Source organism: Condylura cristata, unplaced genomic scaffold (genome assembly GCF_000260355.1).
Source record: "Condylura cristata isolate star-nosed mole 26May11 unplaced genomic scaffold, ConCri1.0 scaffold00025, whole genome shotgun sequence".
NCBI classification, from domain to species: Eukaryota; Metazoa; Chordata; class Mammalia; order Eulipotyphla; family Talpidae; genus Condylura; species Condylura cristata.
Genome location: NW_004567126.1, coordinates 14642436 through 14658915, shown reverse-complemented (window position 1 = coordinate 14658915; position 16480 = coordinate 14642436). Strand labels below are relative to the sequence as shown.

The 16480-nt window shown below is 44.5% G+C and overlaps 1 protein-coding gene across 2 annotated transcripts; it reads right to left on the bottom strand.

Moving 5' to 3' along the window:
• Positions 1-688: 688 nt before the first annotated feature.
• Positions 689-14999, bottom strand: TMEM218 (transmembrane protein 218). Of its 2 annotated transcripts, none has more exons than XM_012729348.1 (4): positions 14972-14999; positions 5905-6085; positions 4969-5071; positions 689-1783 (listed from the first exon to the last, which is right to left on the bottom strand). In XM_012729348.1, the coding sequence occupies exons 2-4, from the start codon at positions 6012-6014 to the stop codon at positions 1649-1651; spliced, it is 348 nt and encodes a 115-aa protein (XP_012584802.1). In that variant the 5' UTR covers positions 6015-6085; positions 14972-14999; the 3' UTR covers positions 689-1648. The 2 variants fall into 2 exon arrangements, with proteins under 2 accessions (XP_012584802.1, XP_004689189.1); XM_004689132.2 differs by lacking the exon at positions 14972-14999 and adding an exon at positions 10138-10160.
• Between the last annotated feature and the right edge of the window lie 1481 nt (positions 15000-16480).

Below are 16480 nucleotides of genomic sequence, written 5' to 3'. Positions count from 1 at the left end.
TTACTCTTTCTCCACCTGCTAAACAGCAGGGCTCCATTACCACAGGCGCACAGCTGGGCGAATGGGCAGACAACAGCCTGGCACAAGCAGAGAATTATGGCTGAGATGCTAAGATGACTTGTGTTCACATTTTCGGGCTCACCTCTAAGCCCCCTCTCCAGGAAGGCCATGAACACAGGGAGTGCTATACTGGACACCCCCTGATTATATGGGTGTCCCACCTGGAACGCTCAGTGAGATTTATCTTGTGCCCCTCTGGCCTTAAACTTTTTTTTTTTTTAAGATTTATTTATACATACAGAACTGGGGTACAAGCCAGAGATGCAGGGGCGGTGAGAGGATTCACCAGCGACAGAATGGGGTGTAGAACAGGCAGATGGACAAGTACACTGCTGAGGGGAGCAGTGGGACAGGAGCGGTCTGCTGCGCCATGTGGGTCACCTCTGGGGCGGGCGGGGATCAAACTCGCTGCACTTTACCCCACTGCGCCACCAGGAGGGCCCTGGCCTTAAGCTTCTTATCCCAACTCTTTAGGGCTGAGTCGGGGCTGGACAGGACTGCTTCAGTATGAGCGGAGAAAGTAACTTTTATTTCACCACAACTGCTGACTAGGGGCTTGGGGTAAAAGGGACAGAGGTTGAACTGAAAAACACTTTGTACAAGGCATATATATATATATATATATATATTTTTTTTTTTTTTCCCAAAGCACATAAACCAGTATTTACATCTGTGTAGAAAGAAATACTGAGGATACTTGGGTGAGAATGTAGTTTCTGATGTTAAAACATATTCTCCATGCTGCTAGTATCTGGCACATCACAACAATGATCAGTTGCTGGATATTTTTGGGGGGAATAAAAAAAAAAGATAAAGGAGTTTTCCTAAACTTGCTCCTTCAGCAAATCTCTGAGGAGAGGGGACAAAGGGCAGTCTGTGCCTGTTAGGTATTCACGCTGCCTCTGGGTGGCTCAGCCCCCTGCACAGGCCTCTGGAAGTTTCAGCACAGGCATCCTGGGGGTCATGACGGCCTGACCCAGCTCGCCCTACTTTCCTGAGCGCCTCAGCAATCTCCTTTCTCTCCTCCACTTGCTTGTAGAATTGTTCTCCTTTCTTTCCCTACCTAGGGGCTGTAGGACAGACAGAGAGACTCTTTCCCTTCATGGCTTTTTTGGATAAAGTCTCGTGTGGAATGTTTTCCCACACAGAGTAAGAGCCAGTTCTAGGGCAGAAATAACTGCCCCTGGCCCTCGCCTTGTAAGTAAGTAGGGTACATCTGATCAAAAAGGACTTCACCTGCTGGATAGCAGCAGTCAGAGCTCCTTTTCCCCAAATTGCTTATTAGCATCTTGGTTGAAAATCTACTTCAGCAGATCGCTGTTACTTTTTCCCTTTCAACACTGATGGAAAAGCCGAGGGCTGGGCGCTAAGAAGACAGCAGTGTCCTCTTACGCTGGTGAGAATCTATCTGTGTGGGGAACATTTCGCAACCTCAGTTCTGGAGGTCAGGACTCCAGGGACTTGTCCCAGCAATGAAGGGCTAGTCCCCTGACCTCGGGGCACGAGGCACATGGCAGTGGCAGAACTTTGCTCCTCGGTGACATCTGAGCAGAGGTGAGAACAGGGTCTCGGTTTTCTCAAACAGTGTTCAGTGGGAACGCAGTGGCTTGGCGTAGATTGGCTCCAGGATGTGATGAATTAGAACCAAGAAGAGGGCTCCCAGGAAGACAGCAGTTAGGGAAGCCAGAAGGACACAGCGGCCGATGAAGAAGGAATCCACAATCTGGAGAAAGAAACATCAAAGCAGAATGACTACATCCCAGTGCTCTGGCTGTGCGCCTCTGAAGTGTCCGCTGAATGGGCTACGGGGGTTCTGTACATATTTGTAAGCTCCTGTAACATCCTGTAAATGGTTAAGGAAGAATGTTTTTCTTAATTCCCTGGGCTGGAAATATAAGCTAAAGGAAGCACTAAAGAGGCGCAAGGAAGACAGGGCTTAGCGCAGGAGGTTCATACACATGTGATGACCTCATTGATTCTTGGGTTCTGAAATCAGTTACCTGAGTTAATGGAAGCTTGCTGGCTAGGTTCTAGAAAGGCTTCTTCCTATTGTTAGCTTTTTATTATGGAGAACTGTAAATATGCATAAAAATACAATTGTCTCAATACAATAAACCTCCCCATATCCAAGATCAACCTCCCCACATCAACTGTTGCCAATTCAGGAGGATTCACTTTGAAAATGCAAAGGCGACTTTTCAGACTTTCATCAGAGTTCTGAATCCTTATATTCACAGGTCAGCATTCCAAGGGCTATGGAAAACAGCCATTCTCTGTGATATGAAAACATTCGGAGGACAGGTAACTTGCCCTCAAAACTTACAGATGGCTGCCTGGCACCCTGTGATACATGAGGACCCAAATCTGCTGGTCTGTGATGACAAAAACCTGTGATTGGTTCTACTCACTTGTAGAGTTCTAGTCTCCCTAACCCAAATGGTGGTGCTTGTTTCAGAAGAAAAAAAAAAAAAAGGCAATTTAATCTAGAAACTTAATGTAGTAGCAGCACAAACTGGGTGAGTTTACAGCTTCTTAGGAGCTTTGAAAGCCCAGTACCTAGATGAGAATCCAAGATACCTAAAAAGCTGCTGTGGTGGATAGAATAATGACCCCCAAAAGGCCACTTCCTCATCTCCAGAAATGAGCTAATGGCAAAGGAGAGTTAAAGCTGTGGGCGGAGCCAGGGATGATCAGGTGACCTGCAGTGGGGAAATTAGCCTAAATGATCCAACCCAGGTGGGTGCAAGGCAGTCACCAGGGTCCTTAAAAGTGGAAGAGGAAGGCAGAAGAGAGACTCAGAGGAAGTGATGTGAGGACAGAAGCAGAGTTGGACGGTGTTACCCTGCAGGACCATGACAAGGGGGCCACATCCAGGGAGGCCTGGAAAGGAGTAGCACCCTGCCAGCCTCTTGATTTTCACCCAGTGAGACTCATTTTGGACTTCCAGGCGGAAGAACCGTTCACCTATGAGCAGTACGCCACTGAGCTTGCAGTCATTTGTTACAGCAGCGATAGGAGACTAATACCGTAGCCGCGTGCTCAGCACCTGTCAGGTCCAAGCACTGCTGTGATCACTGAGATCCAAGACACTGGGAAGGAAAGGGGTGCTCCAGAGACTACCCCCAACAGCCAACTTACAACAAAGGTCAGTTTGATAAAATAGCTTTAACATAACTTTGACCTTGGCTCCAATACAGAACAAGTCTCTCGTGGGCTACATGTTTGCTCGTTCGACACGTTTCACTTTTTAATTAGCCAATTAGCAGGCCTTGGGTGCAGAAGGCCCAGGTCATGTATTATTGATACAGTATTGAGCCAGGCTGCTGCAGGGACTGGATCTCAAAGGCTGAAATGAGAACGCCGATCCTGCTGGCCATGCTGACGAACATATTTTGCTCAAACTCCAACCTTCTCTCCTGGGCCTGCAAGTCAGGAGAGAATGATGGAGGGAGAAAGGGGCTGATTTCCAGACAGGGTTTGCTCTGTTTCCTTCGCCAGTCTCCCCATCTGTAGCCATCCAGAAACATGGCAGCCTCCTCATGCGTGTGCTTTAAGGCAGGAATGCTGAGGTAGGAACCCCCCACCCCCCAAGCTTACACATGTGGTACTGACATGTGTGCCTAACATGATACCCACCATGCAGGTGGTTTTCAAATATAGACCCCAAACCTGGTATGTGAGGAAGTAATTCCATTTATATGTGTGCAAAGGGTTATTTCCCTTAACATTTTCAGGACTCACTTCCCCCCGTTGCTATGGTTAGAAAAGAGTGCTAGTTTTAGTTCAAAAGTCATAGAATTTTGTGTTCTGTAGTCCAGTGTCCAGTTACCCTCCAGACACCTTGGGTGTCCTGTGGCTCTCTGTGATGGACACATGAGTCTCCAGCCATGAAGGCTTTGCAGACAGACCTCAGCTTGAATCCTAGCTCTCCCTCTTCCTGTGTGTGTTTGACCTTTAACCCCTTATGCCTCAGTGGCATAACTGCTTTCCTGTAAAAGGGGTTAGGGATACTGTCAATTTCATCTTACTTGGGGTTGTCCTGAGTGAGGTTTGAAGGCAAATGTGCTTCACACAGGACTTGGAACATAGTAATCCCCTAAACATGTCAGCTATTATCCTGACTAGAAAAGTTAAAACAGAAGCTGAGAGAAAAGAAGCAAAGAGTAGGAATGCAGGCTTAAAACAGTTAATGTCAAGATCATCAGGATCTGAGACTGTCATGCCTGGTCAAGCCAGAGCCCCAAATCGGGACTGGGCCAGAATGGGTGGGGCCGTTAGTGGAAGACTTTACGAGAGATGATATAGATCTATTTGAAGGCGGTGCTGGCAGATGTGGTTCTATGAGTGAGAACCCAAGAAGCTCCCAGAACTGTTAATACTGAATTTCCCTCTCCCCATGTGTGCATGGGGATGTTCCTCTTTTCTCATGTACATGTCTATGAAAATTCTTCTTTCCAATCACAAATGGGAAAGCTCAAATGTGGGAAAGCAAGATGTTGAAAGCCCTGAGCGCACCACAAAAATTGGGCCCAGGATGAGCTGCTGAGCACAGGTGACCCTTTCGGAGTAGGCCTAACTCATGTTCTCCTTCAGTGGTCCAGTGACATGAGGTAGCTTTTGGACACATCGATCATTCAACTTAGTATTCAGTGGAGTCGGGATCAAACCAGAGAAATGATGGCCCGGTGCTGCCGCTGTGAGCGGGTCCCAGGTAGGATTCTTCTCCTGGGCGAAGGGGGTGGGGGGTGAGGCAAAAGTGTCTCTGAGCCTCCCCCATCCTTGTTTTGATTTTACAGTCCCCCTTACACACTTCAGTCAACCCAATGTTCGGGCACAAGTAAGCAGGTTAGAGATCTAGACAAGAAACGCGAGCTATAGCAGATGACAAAACAAAAGCAATAGTTTTACCTTCACTTCCACCTCTGGGGCTGGGAATTCACTGGCTCGGGGTAACAGCAATAACACTGAGGTGATGAGCACAGCACCAAGAAATAGGAAAATGATGGAGTACCTGGGGCAAAAGGTAGAGTTCAAAGCAATGTCAGGGCTGGACAGGCTCTTCCCTCGGGCCCATACTCCATGTCTCAGGCCATCACGAGGCCCCGAGACTGGCAGCCCATGATCCCTGGCAACTCTACAAATGCCTCCCCAAGCCCTTACCCAAGGCCTTCATCCCCAAACCCTTCCTCCTAGTAGGTACCAGCTGGATGCTTCTGGTTGATCTGGGTAATTGCAAATTCCCCAGAAAGGGGATCGGTAGGCTTTCATCTGGGCTCTGTGCAATTATAATCACCAAAGCAGCCCTTCATAAGCTTGTTCTTATTTTCAAGAATGTTCAAACAAATGATGTAACTCACGCTTTACACCAACACTACTGTCTGGCCAGAGAGTGCAAGGCTAGAGTCAGCTATGGCCTGATTCTTCTGAAGCCAACACCAGGCAAGGAGAGCCAAGCTGCCTGACCTCTCTCCTGCCCCTTCCCGCCTCCCCCAAGCCCTCCCCAAGCATCCCTGGGCCCAGGCCTAGAGCAGGCATCTGCACAATGAAGAGACACACACATCCAACCTCAAGAAATTCAACAGGCAGTGGAAGCAGATTTTCCTTTGAGCTATCCCCATCTCCTCCAAGGTGAGAACTGAAAAACACCACTTTCCTTCTCCTCCCACCTTGGCTTCAGAACATAAATAACACAGTTAGTGCTATGATAAGAGGTTGAAATGCAACTCATTCAAACTGCCAGTAATTACAAAAATGATCTTCTGAATTCTAAATGTTTAATGAGCGTCAGCGATTTCGCCTCTAATTGCTTTTAGCTCGGACTCCCGGCTGGAGAGAATGCCTTACCTAGGGATCCCGGAGGCTCGCGATAACAGCGCACACAGCAGCAGCGTGAAGACCCAGAGCAGGGCTAAGATGAACACACCGGCCCCCACGCCGAGCACAGTGCCAGCCATCAGCGGGGAGGGGTGCGTGTGAGCGCTGCCCCAGCTCAGCCCTGGCAGGAAGCGGGTGCTCCAGGAAGGCACTGAGATAAACACAGAAGGTCTGAACTCATTATGGGGAATTTTTGATGATTGGTGTATTAGAAGATTAGTTGATGCCCAGCCCCAGAATCTCTGGATCAGTCAGAGATTAAGAACACAAAACCTTTCCCTTAAAGACTATGGTTGCTCTCTGTTCCAGGTGGGTCATTTAAAGTTTGTTGCCAGAGTGTGAGTTTGTCTGCCCCCAACCCACAGTGGAACTCTCCGTGAAAAGAAACCCTCCCTGAGAACTCAGGCTGGGGCTTGAGGGTTCTGGGGCCGATGGAGTTGATGTTCTTCAGTTAAGTCCATGGAATGAGCTTTGCCTAAGCGGGCAATCATGGGACAGCAATCTCTTGTGCAGTTTTTAATCACAAAAGGAAGCAAATTCCCGTACCTGAGGAGGAAGAGTCATTACTACTTTTGAAAATTCACTATGTACCTTCGTATTTATTAAATACTAAACATTTCATTTAATCATGGCAGTGAGCCTTGGAGGTAGGTACCATTGTATCTGCATTACAGAAGAGGTAACTGAGGTTTGATGCAAAGGGGTGTGTATTAACAAACTAGTGGCTTACAACCCAGTTATGTTGTCAGTTCTGGGGGCCAGAAGTCTGAAATCGGGGTGACAGCCAGGTCATGTTCCCCTTGGAGGCCCTAGCTGAGACCCCATCCTTGCCTCTTCCGGTTCCTGGCAGGTCTGGGGGTCCCAGGCCAGTGCCTGCGTCCCATGTCCTCAGCATCCACCCTTACTGGCCTCCTCTGTCTTTGTCTTCTGTCTCTTATGAGGATACTTGTCATTGGGTTTAGGATTCGCCCCAATAATCTCATGGGGTCTCATCTCGAGAGCCTTTGTTAATCATATCTGCAAAGACTGCATTTCTAAATCAGGTCACATTCACAATTTTGAGGCTAGGCTGTGGACATCTTTTGGGGGGCCACCATCCAGCTGATTCAAGGATAACATCACATTTTAGCACCCCTGATCTTGCCTCTCGGTACCACAGATAAGTGTCCTGCAAACAAATTCTTCCTCCAGCTGATGGTTTTCTTAAGATGATGGTTAACCGATCACAAAAATTACTATCTGTGAGAAGTGCTGTTAGAATTGGAAAGGAGCCCTAAGCATGCACTACTAAAAAGTAATCAGTCAAAACATTCAATCCACATGTGTCATGTGTCCACCATATACTGCACCTAAAAGCTGCGGATCACAAAGCCGTAAGACTTTTACATTCAGACACAAGCTTAAGGCCTGGTGCATACTGTCAGGTAAGTAAGTGTCCGTCTTACAAACTGATGAGCAGAAAAGCTGAGGTGCAGTGGGAACCGATCTAGGGAGTCAGGCCTTACAAAGGGAGAACTTTGCACGGGCTCATTTGGAAGGAAGCAGGGTGGCGAGATGACAGCGTAAGGGACAGGGTGGCACAGGGAGTCATGGGGGCCCGCTGGCTCCCATGGGCCTCTCCATGCCCACTGGAACCACTGGGGTGGTTCTTCCCCCTCATTTGGGCCATAGGGATTCCTGTCTGTGTTTCCTTCAGCCTGCACTTCACAAACTATAGCTCACTCATATTTTTATGTATTATTTACAGGGTTTTTTTCTGTCTCTCCAACTAGAGTAAGCTGCACAGCAGCAGAGACTACATTTTGCTAACCAACGTAGCCCCCGTTCCTTCTGCAGAGATTACAAGCAGCACATTTATTTTTGCATGAATAAAGGGGCAGCATTAACAAGTCCACACAAATCAAGTGCAGGAGTGATAGGAACTAGCTCTGGCGAGATGACGGTAGCTTCTGGTCAATAAGAGGGACAGAGCCAAAGGCAAGGGCCACACACAACAGCAAACACGTAGAAATGCTCAATAAAATCGAATGAAAAGAATTTAATATAGAGCAGAGTTTGAAAGCAATAACGGGAAATCCTCAAGAGCTATAAATAAAGGTAACTCAGACCCCGAGTGGTGAGCAGGTGCTAAGCCGAAGGTCTACGGGGCCCAGGGACCCGCTGCAGACCTCTGGAGTGACTCTCCCCTGACAGGCAAGTTCTCCGGCCCACGGGTCTGGAGACCCAGGACAAGGCATCAGCTGGGCCCTTGCAGAGTTCACCTGTATTTGAAATAGGGGTCTGAAGATTTGCTCCTTACTTAGTTGGCTATGGACGAGCTAAGAATAATCAGCCTATGCAAATGTGGGGTTCAGACCACCACCAGTGTGGTATGGGACCCTGAGTAGTAAGGGGAATCAGAAAACTAGACAGATGGCCTTAGGACCTCTGCAGAGACAAGTAGAACCTCTGTAGGGAATGCAAAGCTCTCACAAGAGTAAGAGGAAAATAAAGGTGTTTTCAGACATATGAAGACTGAAATGGCGTTCACTTCTCATTGATAGTCCTTCAGCAAAAAGCAAAATGAACCAAGAATAAAAGGTGTGAGATACAAGGGGAAATGGTGGGGGGAAATACTGGGAATTACTGATACTAAATAGTCCCATAATAATAAAGACTAATTTTTTCTCAAGGGTTAACTAGGAAGACCTAAAATAGGTGTCAGTCGTTATGTGGGAGAAGAGAAAGGGTAAGTGAAGCCATCCCTTAGTTATTATTGTGAGCTGGAGGATGGATGCAAGAGTTAGTGATTTCCTGAGGCACTGGTAAGCTAAATATCCATGTTAAAGAAACGCAGGTAAATACCAAAGAACAGAAATAGAATGTTTAATTTCCACATCAATAAAAGAAGGAAACAGAAGAAGGGAAAGAAACAAAGGAAAATAGAATACACAAAATATATAGTAAAAATAAGCCCAAGCATAACATTACTCATGGTAAATACAAACATGATATCTGACTACTAAGAGAGATACTCCTATTGGGTTTTTATTTGAAAAAAACAGTTCTTTTCAAAAGTGAAACAGGAAGCTAAGAAGAGATGCACTGAAACAAAGGCCTTGGGAAAAGGCTACAAAGCAAATGCTAACAAAACAAAAACAAAGGGGGGGAGGGGGAGGTACGACTCTGTGGATAGAGTTTGTTCTGCCACAGGAAAATGTTCTAGAGCTCTGCTGTACAACATGTGAAGATATTTAACATTACTAAATGCAACACTTAAAAACGGTTAGGATGCTAAATTTCAAGTTATGTGGGTTTTTCAAACCACAATCGAAAAAGCAAACAATAAAATACAAGCTGGTGCAGCAGTATTAGTTTCAAGCAAAACAGAACATAAAACTTAGAAACTATTATAAGGACTGTCACAAAAGGACTCACTTAGCAAAAAGATACAACTCAAAGCAAACGTGAGCCTGGAGCGAAGACTTAAAATACAGAACGTTAAAATTAAGAAAATTACTGCACTTCATGGACAAACCCACAAATGTAGTGGGAGATTTTTTTTTAATAATAGTTTATTTTTACATCATTTTGTGCATTTTTTTTTTCATCTCAGTTGTAATCTCTGTGGGCTTCCCATTGTAGTGGGAGATTTTAACGTACCTCTCTCGAAACAGATGCATCCAGCTAGTTAAAAATAAACACTTGAGAAGATACATAAATGACTAATAATTATGTGAAAAGGCCCTCATCTTTCTTAGTCATCAGGAAAATGCAAATGAAATTCAAAATGCAATACCTTTGGACACCCACACCGGAATGGTTGAAATGCTAGGCCCCACCAACTGTTGACAAAGATATGGGATAACTCATACACCATTGGTGAGAGTGTCAATTGTTATTAATTCCTTTGAAAGCTATTTGGCAGTCAGTATCTAATAAAGTTGAATATACAAGTACCCTAACTCTAGCTCTTCTATTCTAAGGTACATTCCCAACAGAAATGTACACATAAATTCGCTGAAGACAAGCACAAAAATAAGAACTTAAAGTAGTTAAAACCCCAAAATTCACTGACAGAATGAATATGGTTTTATAGGCCCTCCCTGGTGGGGCAAAGAGCTAAAGCGCAGCACTGTGAAGCTGTCCGCAGCCACTGCAGCACGAACTGGATCCCAGCCAGGGAGCTGACCCACATGGCGCAGCAGACCTCTCCTGTCTCACCTGCTTCTCCCCTCAGCAGTGTATTCCAGTCAATCTTCTTGTTCTGCTTCCTGCTCTGTCTCTGGTGAATCCTCTCACCCCACGCACCTCTGGCCTGTACCCCAGTTCTTGTATGCAAATAAATCTTTAAAAAGAAAAAAAGGTAGTTTTATACATAAAATCTATTCATTCACACAACAGAATAGTATAAAGCAGTGCAAAAGGACAAACTACAATTATACCCAATATTTGGGATGTGTTTCAGAAATAATGAGTAGAAGAAGCTTGAAACAAGAGTTCATACTGCTGTGCATACAAGAACTGGGGTATAGGCCAGAGGTGTGTGTGGCGGGGGAAAGGATTCACCAGAGAAGAGAGGGGAGCAGAACAAGCAGATTGACTGAAATACACTGCTGAGGGGAGCAGCAGGTGAGACAGGAGAGGTCTGCTATACCATGTAAGGGCAGCTCCCTGGCCAGGGATGGAACTCATGCTGCAGTGGCTGGCGATAGCTGGATAGTGCTAAGACTAACCCCGGTGCCACCAGAGAGACCCTGATCTGTGTACTTTTCTGTCTGTGTATAAAACACTTCACTAAAAAATGTGAATAACAGAGTCTAAGGAGATAAAGCAGCCAAATGCAATGGATTCCAGTTCAAACAAATCAAATGTAAATAGGCTTTTAGGAAACAACTGGGGAAATCTGAAAGATATCTCTATATTTGATGATATTAGGGAATTATTTCTTTTTAAGTGAAAAATATTATTTAAAAAATTGGATAGTATTATGGCTATATTGCTAAAAGATAGACATATATATATATATATGATAAAGATAAGGGAAAATGATGTCTAGGAACTTCCTAATTACCGGGGCAGGGAGAGTGGGTTATAAGGGGGTTAATGTGAAACAAGACTGGTTATGAGTTCATAGGTAGAGCTGGGTGGTGAGCACTTGCTACATTATTTTCCATATTTTTGAATATATTTGAAATGTTTATAATAAAAAGGAATCTGTATGCATATATGTGTATAAGTGGGAATAAATCCAACAGAAGACATATATAAGACTTTCATAGCAAAAATTATGATACTGTATTTGAAGATGTTGTTAGAGGCCTGAAAAGAGAAATAACCCATGTTCCTGAATGACAGGGTTGAAGATTTTAAAAACTCAGTTTTCCATACACTACCAATTCAATGCAATTCTAATCAAAATCTCTTACGTTTTGTGAAACTTGAAAACTGATCCTAAATTTATCTGAAAGAGCAAAAGCCCAAGAATAGCGAAAACAACTTTGAGAACTAGGATAGAAACTCGCTTTTCTTGTTACCAACTGCTGCAAGACACATTATAAAACCAAGGTAATTAAAACAGTGTGATAGTGGCATAAAGACACATGGACCAGTGGAATAAAATAGAAAACCCAGAATCAGCGCCACACATTTATGAGAACTTTGTACAGGGCAGAGTTGGTTTTATGATTCAGTGGGTAAAGGATTTCTTAGATGGTGTTAGGATGAAAGATTATCCAATCCGAAAATAATAAAAGTAGATCACTAACTTTATTTCATATACAGAAGCCAATTTAAGATGGAAAGTAATTCATAATAAAACAGCATATGTTTAAATATACAAATGTTCAGGCTGACTACACTAGAATACATAATGAAGTACAGCAGTCAGATGCTTGTACCTAAACTTAGAACCACCATGAACGTGAATGCTACAAACGTGGGCTGATGCAGGTGTGTTGTACAGCAACTCAAATACCACGAGCTGGGCTGCCTTCAGTTGTGTGATTTTCTAGCGTGATGAACAACTCTTGTTAGAGATCCAAGCCACAAATAAGTATAATTTCCCCTTGATTTGCATTAGAGTTGCATTCCTGGAAATTTTACTATATCAAACTTTGCCAAAAAGTACATTATGTTTATATGAAAAATAGAGTTGGATTCTAGAAATGAGTATCCTGTGGGACACTAAATTTGTACAGGAAACAGGACAGTTCATCATGAGGGACTGTCCCATCACTGCAGAACATCTGACTTCCCCAATCCTGCTTTGTAAATCCTTCCAAAAATCACAAGAATAACCAAAAATGTCCTGACAATTCCAAAATGAACCACCCCCTTGGGGAATCGCTGCTCTAAAAAAACTCTTGTGCAAAGAAACATGTATAAGAATATTCGCTGTACTTTTGTTCATAATAGTAAAACATCTGAAAAAAACCTAAATGGCCATCATAAGGAATGACTGTGATATTATATATGGATGACTATATCTCAAAAATATCGATTTGTATTTTTTGAATAAAAAAGTCTGAATACACATATACATGTATAAACCATGATTATGAATAATGCACAACAATTTTAGAAGAGTACTTGTCTTAGGGAAGGAAGGAAAAAAGCGGAATGGGGCAAGGAAAGAGAAAAGGAATGTTGTCGAGCTCTGTGATGTTTTATTTTTTTAAATAAAACAACTTAAGTGGATATATGCCAGTGTTAATGTCTATGAGCCATGTATCAGAGGTCTATGTATCAGAGGTCTCTGATACACTACCCAGTGTAGTACTCTGTTTTTGAATGCTTGAGATAATTCTTAATTTTTAGAAAGGTAACTGGTGGCAGGGTGCATCTGAATTGAGATCAGAGACCAGAGGTTGATGACCACTCAAGGGACTGTTGCACTTCACCAGATAAGAGATGAGCAGGTCTAGATCCAGATGTTAGTTATAGAAATAGAAAAGAATTGAGGGAGAAGGCTTTAGAGATGACTCAGGTTTTCTGCTTGGTGGACTGAGCTCTTAACAAGATAACCAGTTAAGTTTAATTGCTGATGTTTTGGGTATTGCACATGCATACAAACCTATAAAACTAGGGCCAACTCTAACACCTAGCATACAGAGCAAAGGAGTAAAAGCTGGTCTTTCGAAGCACTGCCTGTCAATACTCCAGAGAAGTAAGAAACACTAGGTTCCATATAGGGGAATATTATAAAGTAAGGGGGTCTTACAAGAAAGGTGTTCATCACTTAGTTCATCACTTAACGTATTTTCTTACTAAAAGTGGAAAGGAAACATCATACCTACAGTGGAGTTAGTTGTGGGGTAGGTGTGAACATCTAGTCATGCTATTGTTTATATCAGTGTTAGCACTTCCCATGTAGGAATAGTTAAATTACTGAGTAAAATATGATTCATGAGACAACAATATTTAATATTTAGTCTTTTTTCCAAAACTTGAGAACCGGTGGTTCCCAGAGTAAATATACTCACTAAATGTTTGTGGCATTTAAAGTGAGTAAACTAGAGTCAGAATAAAATAATCTAAATTTGAACCCCCTGTTTAGCAGCTGACATAAGGGGAACTAATGCCCAATTTTTCTCCCTCTGTGATTATATTGACTGACTTTCTTTGGAAAGAGCTTCTGCAAAACTTTTTAGAGGTATGTATACTGTTTTCTTCACTTATCAGTTGGTTGTATGTGTCCTTTCCCCCAAGTTCAGAGAAGACAGAGGCATTTATTAGGGTGACTCAGCCTTGTGACTCATGCACATGTAACCCATTGGACTAAAAATACCCTGCTCATCAGTGGTGAATGAGAATACTGGTGGCTATTACACGATGCCTTAGTGTCTAGTACAAATGCGCATTTATGGAGAGTACCTGGGCCACAGTGGTGCTGCTGGTGGGAGAGAGAGAACTCACCCATTCCCAAATGTTCAGACTCAAGAGCAGCAGAAACAATGGGATACAAAGGTAAACTGCCCTTCTGGGGGATTCCTTTTCACACTCCTTCCAAACCTGCTTCTAATTGGAGAAGGGGTGTAGGGGGCCCTCATACTTTTCTGATTCTACTTTACCACTTCACCACGCTTTGAGTTTTAAAATGCTCAGATAGCACGTCTACCTTTTTAAAAAAGTGAAACACGGCCCTCCCTGGTGGCGCAGCAGGTTAATGCACAGCACTAAGAAGCTAAAGCCACTTCAGCATGAGTTTGATACCCCCCTGCCCTAGAGGTGATACATATGGCGCCACAGACCTCTCCTGACCCGCCCGCTGCTCCCCTCCACAGTGTACGTAGTGGATCTGCCTGTTCTGCTCCCCACTCTGTCTCTGGTGAATCATCTCACTGCCCCTGCACCTCTGGCCTGTACCCCAGTTCTGTATGCACAAATAAGTAAATCTTAAAAAAAAAAAAAAAAGGTGAAACACAGACTGAGGAAAAACAGTTTCCAAGCTATTGAAAGGCCACCGATGAGGCATCATCACCTCTTAAAAAACTCACTGATCGGAAAGGGCTGCTCCATGGATCCTGATCACACCCTTTGCACCCCCTTTTGCTGGCGGTGTTGCGACTTGGAAGTGACGCACTTGTCCCCTGTAGGCGACATCACCCAGGGCTCCCAGGACAGCAGCCTGGGAGCCCAGCTGTCCTGGGAGCCCGCCAGTAACCAGGCCTCTGGCTTCCCTCCCCAGCTCTGCTGCTGACTCAGGAAAACACTATCCCCAGGTCACATATTCAGAACGCTTGCCTGGCTACGATCCAGTAGCTGGGAAGATTAAGGCTTGGGTCATAAGGTATTTGAATCGGGCATTGACATTTCACTTCCTAAGGAGCATGGGAAGAAAGCATGTTTCCCTTCTCTGTTCCCAGTTAAGTATTGACAGGCCGCCGGGCCTCGGGTCCAAATCCGGGGTTGCGGGAGTCTGAGAGGTCCGCGCAGGGCCATCGGCCTCGCCGGCTTCCAGCCTCCTCAACCCCCGCCTCCGCCATTCTCCCTTCTCCGCCGCTACTTTCCTCACCCCTTCCACCTAAGTTGCCTCTCTCCGCGGTCCCCTACTCACCGTTCCCACCGGCCTTTTCACAGCCTACGACAGGGCGTCTGCTCTACTGAAGGCGAATCACAAGTGGACTTTCATTCTGTAGGTTTCAGATTCACCAATCAACACTGCTCTTTCAAAGCCCAGCTTACTCGTCATTTGCTTACGACCGCCGCGGCACCAGGCAACGCGGAGCGTGTGGGTGGGCAGGTTATCTCTTTAAGCGCTCCTATTGGTTCAACGAGCTCCTGGGACCGACCTCTGGTTTGATTGGGTAGAGGCAGTCCCGGCTCCCCGCTCCCTCGTCCCACCTCGTGTCAATCACACCATTCATTTTGTAACCCGCGGGACCATTGGTCAGTCTAGCCTAGTAGTTGAGCCACACTGAGGCACTTCTCCCGGCTTCCCTAGTCGTTACTATGGAGACTGCACAAACCCGCCGGGAAGCCGCTGTGCCTGGCAACCTCTTTGCTGCATCCGGAGTTCGCGCCCTAGACTTCTGTTTCGGAGTCGGATGGACACCTCAGTCCCTGACCTACTGCCTTGAGTGGGCTGCAGAATCTTGGGGCAAATCAGGCTATACCTCGGAGAGGAGTCACGTCCACTCATGAAGGGTTCCTAATAACCCTCTAGAAGGTAACCGAGTCTGAAGCACTAGTTGTAATAACATCACGTTTTCTTTTATCCTTACCTCGTCGTATTTTATTTGTTGTTAGCCTTACGAAATAGACTGTGTGGAGGGATTATGATACTCAACAGAACAGACTGGGTAAGAGAGGCCAGCGATGATCATATCTGTAGCTACAGCTCCAGGGTGCTGGAACTGGAGCTGGTCCATGCTCTGAGCAGACTGCCTTTACAAACTAAAGCTTGCCTTAACTTTATTCTGAGACTAGACTATGACCTGTTAGACCAAAAGATCCATAAATCAGACCAAGGAAATTGGACACATATCAAAGCAATACCAAATATGAAAGCTGAAGTACTTGACCCTTTAACCCTTGACCCTTTGACAATTCTGAAGCATCCAGAAGCAAATTATTCAATTCTAGGACACTGAATCTCTGATTAAGGGAATTCAGCTCCTGAGTCATAGCTTTATTAATTAAATAGAAGAAAATGGCTAAATTCCAGTGAATACATACTGAAACTTATTCTACTTAAAGGCTTTAATTGCAGCCATAGAAACTAACCAATGATTTGTTATGTATTTAACCTTAGTTGTCCCAATGAAGAGTGCTGTGGTTAAGAAAGCCATTAGTTGATTAATTCATTTCTTTGGAATTGAGTGTTAACAGTAGCTAAACACTGTTAGGGACTGTGAAGATACAAAAGAAATATGATGTGACTCCTTCCTTAATAGCTTGTGGTTTGTTAACATCAAAAGCATATGAAACAATTAAAAAACACTTTAAAGCAACATATAACAATACATCAAACTTAATTTATAGTTAATTACCCCCAAAGATAATAATAATACTTCCTATCTGCAGAACAATTTGTAGTTTTCAAAGTATTTCTCCACTTGCATTA